Raw genomic sequence first — 9,341 nt, 5'->3', positions numbered from 1 at the left:
TGATCATGCTTCAGGGGGCCCATGCAGCCTCCCTGTCGCTGAGGGTGGCACCAGAACCCCCAAAAATATTTTTAGTGGCCATTGGTGGAACTACCAGGGTCACAAAGGTCGCACTTGTGACTGGACCCTGGCATTCCACCACCGTGGGGGGGGGGGCCCCCACTGCAGAACATGTAAAAGGGTCCCATATCTAAACCCTAATTTAGGGCCCCACAAAAGGAACAAAGGGTCCCAGGATCAATGGGAAGGACCCCAGGACCAGAGGTCAGGGGGGACCTTCATGGTTTCTTGCACCAGGACCCTGCAGGTTCTAGCTACGCCTCTGCTCCTATCCATCTTTCTGCTGCCCCCGGGCCCCTGTCCTTTCTCCAGGGGTCCCTGTGTGCTCTCCCCCTCCTCCCCCGCAGCGCTGCTGGGTTCCCCCCTCCCCTCTCCTGCCGACTCCTTCAGGAGATCTGGGCTGTTCAGTCTAAAATGCCCGGGCCTATTTTTCGTCCCAGTCCAGGTCTGCTCAGATCCGCCATGTTTAGGTCAGGAAAAATGGAAAAGGACGCAGCCTTTTTGCTTTTTATTGTTCTGGACCTGGACAGACTCAGAGTTTGGTGGGTATAAAAAGAAACAAGTCCATTCACATCAGCCTGCCCATAGACCTACACAGAGCTTCAGATCAAGTCTGCCTGAAAAACTGATGGTCAGCCCTGATCAGAATGCCCACGTGAAATGACCCTAACTGTAAATACCTTTTTCTGTTTATTTTCTGCTTCCTTAATGCAGAACTTCACCCAAAAGAGGAAGCTCCGCTTATTTGCATCCCCCCCCCCCCCCACTGCCCCTCAGCTGCTGCATTTGGCACTTTTTTCGGTGGGGGTGGAGCAAGTACTTAGTCTTGACAGGTACCCGCTCCCAAAGCTTTCTGCGTTCAGCCAGCTGGTTGAATGAAAAAGACTGATCCAATTTCCCCATCCATACATTTGATGTTGATGGAGGAATCCTCCCCACTGTGTCATTGAATTCTGATAGAAGGACTTCTCCCCCCTTCAGTATACACTGGTCAGTGCTGGAACTAGAGCCAGATTTAGACCTTGGGGTGGCAGTGTCTTTCGGGGACCCTTTATACACAGAGTTGGATGCATTTTCATTGACAGTCAGACATTTTTAAAATGTATGACACAACATCATTTTGAGGTCATATGTGCCCACACACGCACAGTCATAGCGCTCCATGTGTAGTTTGCTTGAGCCACCCAAAATTCAATTACATTTTTTATTTTCATACAGTACAAGGACAAGTTATAAAAGGATTTAACTTTTCATTTATGCCACCTAGGTTGGGTTCCTCTTTAATTTGGATTCCCATGAAATGTGATGTTACTCCAAAAGGACATAGCTTTTTTTCAAAGTGTCTTCTAGGTTGGTCAGATGCCATTATGGGTCCTTCCTTCTTCCCTTCAGCAGGCCTTGGCGGCTGGTCCCTACTGCAGCAGAGAACATTGTGAGTGACTTTCTGTGCTACAGAACTCTAAACCGTGGCTCGTGTGATGATGTCCCCCCAGGGGCAGGCCCTTGATAGCCTGTGCTCAGTGGAAGTTGGTTAAACGATGTTGGCTACCACTCAACCTTACAGACTGGTAACATCTGGTGGTAGGAAAGAATTACTGAGGGGCACAGCACCAGAATAAAGGTGAGTATTTCAGTGAAACATTTTCCAGCCAGTTCGATATTCCATTTATCATATGCATGGCCCCATGTGTCCTTGCTTTATGAGACACATTCAAGGGAGGCATGGGTCAAGTGTGCTCATTTCTGATGGATCAATAACATTTTTTTAACCACTTAAGGACCGGAAGATTTGCCCCCTTCATGACCAGGCCATTTTTTGCGATACGGCACTGCGTCGCTTTAACTGACAGTCGTACAATACTGTACCCAAACAAAATTGATGTCCTTAGAGCTTTCTTTTGGTGGTATTTGATCACCTTTGCGGTTTTTATTTTTTTGTGCTATAAACAAAAAAAGACCGACAATCTTAAAAAAAAAAAAACTATATTTTTTACTTTTTGCTATATTAAATACCCAAAAGAAAAATGTAAAAAAAAAAAAAAAAAGAGAGATCGCTGTTCCTGATTACTAGGAACAGCAGATCTTTCTCTACTTCCCTGACAGAACGGGGATCTGTCATTGTAAACAGACAGATCCTCGTTCTGTCTCTCAGGAGCGATCAAGGGTCACCGGCAGACATCGCGGTCGCTGACCACGCGCATTGGTTTCAACGTCACGTGGCGGGCGTGCGCCCCCTATACGCCTTAAAGCGGCCGCCATACAGCTACGGCGATTCGCGCAGGGGAGCCAACCTGCCGCTGTATAACGATGGAGGCTGGTCGGCAAGTAGTTAAACCTATTTGAATCAGTGCTGTGTGGCTTCACATTTGTACCTACTGTATGCAAGTGTAGGAATTTGCTGCCCTCTACTGTCTGAATTTGTTAGATGCCTGTAAATATATTATGTATGCACTTTCTTTTCCCTGGGTTGTTGGCTTTGAAACCCCAGAAGGAGGAGGTGGAGAGAGAGATAAAGTCTCAAACACATGCCCTGTTCATGCTGCTAAATCCTGGACCAGAAGAGGCTATTATGCAAGTATTCTCATACAAAATTCTTTTGAGGGTGGAGTGTGCGTATTCCTGCTGGATCAATAAAGTATTTTAAGCTATTCAGATCAGTGTTGTGCAGCTTCCCAATCCCGAGATGGTGTGCAGCCATGGCTGTGGTGGACACAGTGGAGGACCTAGGAGTTGTACCATGAGGAGGGTATCAAATATCTGCCCCAAAAATTGCTGATATTTGTAAATCACTAGTAAAAGATTGATGTTTATTTTACTGACACATGAATGCTTGGCTTTAAAAAAACTGTTGTTTTTACAATCACATACGTAATCTAATTTAAAAATAATTCCATACTATCAGTTCAATAATTTATGCACCATTGGTCTTTTCTCCATTTATAAACATTTTGACTGTGCCCCCAAAATCTTGTGACGCTATAACTTTTGATTTAACTTAAAATAAAGTCTACAGACAATTTATGCCTCTGTCCTCATGGAAATATTCTCCCTCAATTACTATCCTCTTGTCAGAGGGATCATCAAGACAATAATGGTAAATTAAAAAAAAACCTTGGGGGGGGGTTATAACCTCTGTCAGGTTTATGTTATGTCAAGTTTTGTGTATTACCTTGGGGAAATGCAGACTAGAATACTGCAATCACTGAGCAGCAAATGATATCACCTGTGATGTATTTCGGTTATCTTGCAAACCTGGCCTGTTAGTGGGCCCTGAGGACAGGAGCTGAGAACCACTGTGTTAGAGGACAACAGTGTAGGAAATTAAGGAAATTCTTCCAATGGCAATAAAAACCTGACAAAGGCTTAAACTTTTTTGCCAAGCTGTCCAACACAAAAAAATAATCTTTAAATACTTCAAAGACTTCAGCTAGAACAATAAAAAAAAGAGGATTCTACATTGTTTACTTTTTGTAGTGTGCTCAACATTTATTTAATGTACTCTTGCACCCAAATGAAGAAAACATACACATATTCATATCTGCTGTACATGAATCAATAGTTTCCATACAAGTCTACTTCTTTTGTTATAATAAAAATCTGAACATACTGAAAAATCACATCAACCTCTATATATACACAGTATAGAATCACAATCATTTATATAGAAACTCTTTTCCATTAGCCCAGACGTTTTCAACACAGAGGAACCCATGAAATAACTTTCTGCTCACAGGGAACTGCTAAAAATGACTATAACTACAACTCATTAAACATTAGTGTGATGATCAGTGGGAAGAATGCTCTACATTTGTGGTCATTGGGAAGAATTCCTCACTTACAGATAGCTAAAAACATCATTGGTGTCAGGGGGAACTTATCTGAGAGGCAGAAATTGCTCATTGCTCAAGCAACCCCCAGCAACCTCTAGAGGAACCCTTGGCCTACATGGAACCCCGGTTGAGAAACCCTGCATTAGTTGGTAGACAGTTGTTCTAAAGATGGATAAACGTGTTAATAACACCTCTAATCTCTTGATTCCTCAAGCTGTAGATTAGAGGATTGACTAAAGGTGTAACCAGGGTGTAGAGCAAAGAAAGACCCTTGGTTATGTTGAAGGAACTTTTGTTTGGTGGAAAAATATATATAGATCCTAGGCTTCCATAGTAAAGACACACAACAGTGAGGTGGGAACTACAAGTGGAAAAGGCCTTCTGTCTTCCAGTGGTGGATGGGATCTTCAGGATATTGTGAAGAATGGAGATGTAAGTGGATGTGATGAACATAAATGGACAAACAACAAGAGGAAAACACAACACAGAGGTCACCAACTCAACAGAAGGGTTTTTTGAACATGAAAGTTCTACCACAGGAGAGATGTCACAGTAGAAATGATTGATAGTATCTGGACCGCAGAATTGTAAACTGCCTAATAAGACATATAGTATAAAGGATGCTGTGAAGCCCACCAACCAGCAAGAGCTGACTATCCGGACTTGCTGTCCAAAGGTCATGATAGTAGCATAATGTAAAGGTTTACATATAGCCACATATCGATCAAAGGACATTGAAGCCAACAATAAACACTGAGCCACTGTAGGAAAAGCTAATAAAAAGAATTGGAAAATACATCGGGCAATGGAAACTTTCCCACCACCAACCAGTATCAACCACAACATGTTGGGCACAATGTTACTGGTGAAGATGATTTCGGATAAGGACAGCTGACTGATGAAGATGTACATGGGAGAGTGAAGACTCCGGATGAACACAACCAATGCAACAACAAGGATATTGCTAGTTAAGGCCATTATGTGAATGATCAGAAAGACAATGAAAAGTAGAATTTTAAAGTCTTGAAGATCTCCAAATCCCAGGAGTAGAAATTCTGTTAGCAATGTTTGGGTTTGGTTTCTCGTCACCATTGTTTGGGTTTCATAACAGAAGTATTCGACAATGTGCTAAAACAAAGTTAAAAATTGTGTGCTTTGAAAATTGTGACAAAAGTAATTTTAGAGAGATACACACATACTATTTTTAATTTCTACGACATTGTGTAGACACTTCTACCACCTCTGTGGATTATTTGCCTTTATGGACTCCTTTAAAGAATTTGCTGCTACTCATTTGGCACTAGAGCACCACTGTACAGCAATATATGAGAAGTTGCTTTGCAAGGACTGTTCCTGTATGTTTGGATTACTTCAGTAAAGACTTTGTTTTCCTTTAAATGCCTGGTCCGAAGTCTCTGTAAGTAGTGCATTGCATAGTGTATCTAAAGAGCAGGGCTTGTAACAAGGGACTGTAGGTACATTTTAGTCCAGCGTGTAGTTTGGTGTCTAGTGTAGGCTATATTGCTGTTGCTAGGGACAACTGTGTATGTGTCATTAGCTTAAATCAGCCAACCAGCCAGGAGACGGGTGACTTGCCATTGGGTGATGGTTACTCTGGTAGTGAAGGCTTGTTTTGCCTGGCTCTTTTACTTTCAGCTGGTTCTCCACATACTGACAACACAGCGTACCTAGGTGCCTGTGAGTCACAGGAGAGAGAGTTATGCAGAGGGGCCCCTGGGAAAAGAACAGGCATGTAGTTGTGGTAGAGTTTGTTTCCTGTATCCAGTAGCAACAGTTGGACATGTCACTGGGAGTGAGGTGACAGGAATTGCTGGGTTGGTGGATGCCATCGCAGGCTCTGCGACACTGGTTCCTAAATGTTTCGGACCTAGGAGTGGTGTCCTCTAACTGTAGTGGTGTTTAGAGTGCTTAGCATTAACAGTGCAGTCAGTTAGCCACGGGTTGCTAGAGGATCAACTGTGCTCACTGCAGCTCGCTTCTAAGTCTGGAGTTATGCCTTAATGTTGATTTCACATGACCACAAACTCCTGCCTAGAACCTAGGCCAGGGGTCTCCAAACGTTTCATTTCTAGGGCAACATCATATATTTTACACATACTCGCGGGCCGAAAAAAATAATTTATAAATAAATTTGCAGCAGCAGAATGTAATAAAATTTGCCAGGCTGCTGGAAGCGGGGCTGGATGGTGCACCTGTATCCTCCTAAATGCTGCAACCTCATGCAGCTGGTTAAAATTCCAGTGTGCATTAGGGCCTTACATCTGTGTCCCAATCAAAGTCTCCCTGCACATTTGTGTCCCCATCACTCATCAGTGTTTCCCTGCAAATTGGTGTCCCCATCGTAGCCCCCCACACATTTGTGTCCCCATCACCTACCAGAAGATCTTTGTAAATTGATGTCTCCTTTAGTGCCCCTCTGCACATTTTTGTGACCATCAAACCTCCCCCCGCACATTTGCGTGCCCATCAGCGTCCCCCTGCACATTTTTGTATGCCCATCGGAGCCCCCCTGCACAATTGTGTCATCCTCAGTGCCATCACATCACACTTCACAACTGTGTCCCCATCACAGCCATCAAATCCCCCCACCACCACCCTGTCCCCTTCAGTGCCATCAAACCCCCCACCACCACAACTCTGTCCCCTTCAGTGCCATCAAATCCCCCCACCACAACTGTGTCCCCTTCAGTGCCATCAAACCCCCCCACCACCACTGTGTCCCCTTCAGTGCCATCAAACCCCCCACCACCACTGTGTCCCCTTCAGTGCTATCAAACCCACCACCACCACTGTGTCCCCTTCAGTGCCATCAAACCCCCCCCACCACAACTGTGTCCCCTTCAGTGCCATCAAAGCCCCCACCACAACTGTGTCCCCTTCAGTGCCATCAAACCCCCCACCATCACAACTGTGTCCCCTTCAGTGCTATCAAACCCCCCCCCACCACCACTGTGTCCCCTTCAGTGCCATCAAACCCCCCCCACCACCACTGTGTCCCCTTCAGTGCTATCAAACCCCCCACCACCACCACTGTGTCCTCTTCAGTGCCATCAAACCCCCCACCACCACCAATGTGTCCCCTTCAGTGCCATCAAACCCCCCACCACCACAGCTGTGTCCCATTCAGTGCCATCAAACCCCCCACCACCACCACTGTGTCTTCTTCAGTGCCATCAAATCCCCCACAACCACCACTCTGTCCCCTTCAGTGCCATTAAACCCCCCACCGCCAATGTGTCCCCTTCATTGTCATCAAACCCCCCACCACCACCACCGTGTCCCCTTCAGTGCTATCAAACCCACCCCCACCACCACCACTGTGTCCCCTTCAGTGCTATCAAACCCACCCCCACCACCACCACCACCACTGTGTCCCCTTCAGTGCCGTCAAACCCCCCACCACCACCACAACTGTGTCCCCATCAGTGCCATCAAACCCCCCACCACCACCACAACTGTGTCCCCATCAGTGCCATCAAACCCCCCACCACCACAACTGTGTCCCCTTCAGTGCCATCAAACCCCCCACCACCACAACTGTGTCCCCTTCAGTGCCATCAAACCCCCCACCACTTTGTCCCCTTCAGTGCCATCAATCCCCCCCCACCACCACCACAACAGTGTCTTCTTCAGTGAAATCAAACCCTCCACCACCACCACTGTGTCCCCTTCAGTGCCATCAAACCCCCATCACAACCACCACTGTGTCCCCTTCAGTTCCATGAAACAGAGCCAATTCATCCCCATGTTTCCTCCCCATGATAAGACAGCACTGATGGGCATTAATGAGGCTGCACTGATGAAGACTGATAAGACAGCACTGATGGGCATTGATGAGGCTGCACTGATAAGGTTCCACTGATGAGCATTGATGAACAGTGATGAGGCGGCACTGATAAGCTGCACTGATGGGCACTGATGAGAAGGCACTAACAAGGCTGCACTGATGGGCGTCAATGGGGCTGCACTGATCATCAGTGCCCTTATTATTAATGTAAATAATGGACTCACTGTGCCCTGACAGATTGGCTCTCCTTTCCTCGCACGCTGTCTCTATGTGAGGAAAGAAGAGCCGATAACTGGCAAGTCTGTCTATATTTGTGTGGGCTTTGATTGGACGCAGCTGATCACATGGTAAACATATGCTGTGATTGGCCCTGTCCAAGGCACACAGCGATCACAGACACTTCCTGATGTGTGCCTCAGGAGGCATGCAGGGAGCGCATTCTTATGCCCCGTACACACGGTCGGACATTGATCGGACATTCTGACAACAAAATCCATGGATTTTTTCCGACGGATGTTGGCTCAAACTTGTCTTGCATACACACGGTCACACAAAGTTGTCGGAAAATCCGATCGTTCTGAACACGATGACGTAAAACACGTACGTCGGGACTATAAACGGGGCAGTGGCCAATAGCTTTCATCTCTTCATTTATTCTGAGCATGCGTGGCACTTTGTGTGTCGGATTTGTGTACACACGATCGGAATTTCCGACAACGGATTTTGTTGTCGGAAAATTTTATATCCTGCTCTCAAACTTTGTGTGTCGGAAAATGTGTGATGGAGCCTACACACGGTCGGAATTTCCGACAACAAGGTCCTATCACACATTTTCCGTCGGAAAATCCGACCGTGTGTACGGGGCATATGGAGGATGCCAAGGGACAACTTCCAGAACTGGAGAGCCGCGCTGTAGCTGTATATCGGCTATAGCACGGTAGGGAAGTGGTTAAGGGATTAAAGCAGTATTAAACCCAAAAGCAAACTTAGATCTGATAAATTTGATAGTCAAAGGCCTCATTCACATGAGGCTGAACCGTTCAGCGGAGTCCGCCAGCTCAGCAGGAGATCGCTCCGTTGATCTCCGCTGAGCCAGCGGATGACAGGTCTGTCTCTGCTCACTGAGCGGGGAGGGGCCTGTCAGAGCCCAGCTGATCCCTATGGAGAGCATGTCCGTTTTCATCAGATCTCATCCGAATCGATCCGCCAAGACAGATGGCGAACGTATCGCCATACGTCTGACTTAAGTGTATTGGATGGCAGACGGGTGTCAGCAGACACATCTCCGCTGACATCCGTCTCCCCATAGGAGTCAATGGATGGTCCGCTCGGATCCACCTGAAAAACGGACAGGTAGATCCGAGCGGGCTTGCTGTGTGAAAGGGGCCTTACACTCCCCCTCCTCTATGACTGACAATGCTGCTGTCCAAAGGTACCCCCTGTGCTCCTTCATCCAGCGTGGGGGCGCTCTAATACAAGAGGTGTGTTACTGGTCCGATCACAGGGTGAAAACAGAGAGGAAAAAAAGCCTAAAAAAAAAGAAAACAAATGCAACCACCTAATGATTGGTAAGCTGCAATATATTACGTTTTTGGTTTTGGGTTAAATACTGCTTTAAAAAGGAAGTAAACCCTGATGGGTTT

The 9,341-nt window shown here is 46.3% G+C and overlaps 1 protein-coding gene across 1 annotated transcript; it reads right to left on the bottom strand.

Moving 5' to 3' along the window:
* Window positions 1-4,052: 4,052 nt before the first annotated feature.
* On the bottom strand, window positions 4,053-4,982 carry LOC141134752 (olfactory receptor 6Q1-like). Its single transcript, XM_073624191.1, has one exon. The coding sequence runs from the start codon at window positions 4,980-4,982 to the stop codon at window positions 4,053-4,055; it is 930 nt and encodes a 309-aa protein (XP_073480292.1).
* Window positions 4,983-9,341: the final 4,359 nt, after the last annotated feature.

Source organism: Aquarana catesbeiana, linkage group LG03, assembly GCF_042186555.1.
Source record: "Aquarana catesbeiana isolate 2022-GZ linkage group LG03, ASM4218655v1, whole genome shotgun sequence".
NCBI lineage: Eukaryota > Metazoa > Chordata > Amphibia > Anura > Ranidae > Aquarana > Aquarana catesbeiana.
The sequence above is the reverse complement of the archived record's forward strand: the minus strand, read 5'-3'. Positions and strand labels throughout refer to the sequence as shown.

Coding starts and splice junctions, on each gene's coding strand:
- LOC141134752 (XM_073624191.1), bottom strand. CDS start 4,982: ATGGTGACGAGAAACCAAACCCAAACATTGCTAACAGAATTTCTACTC.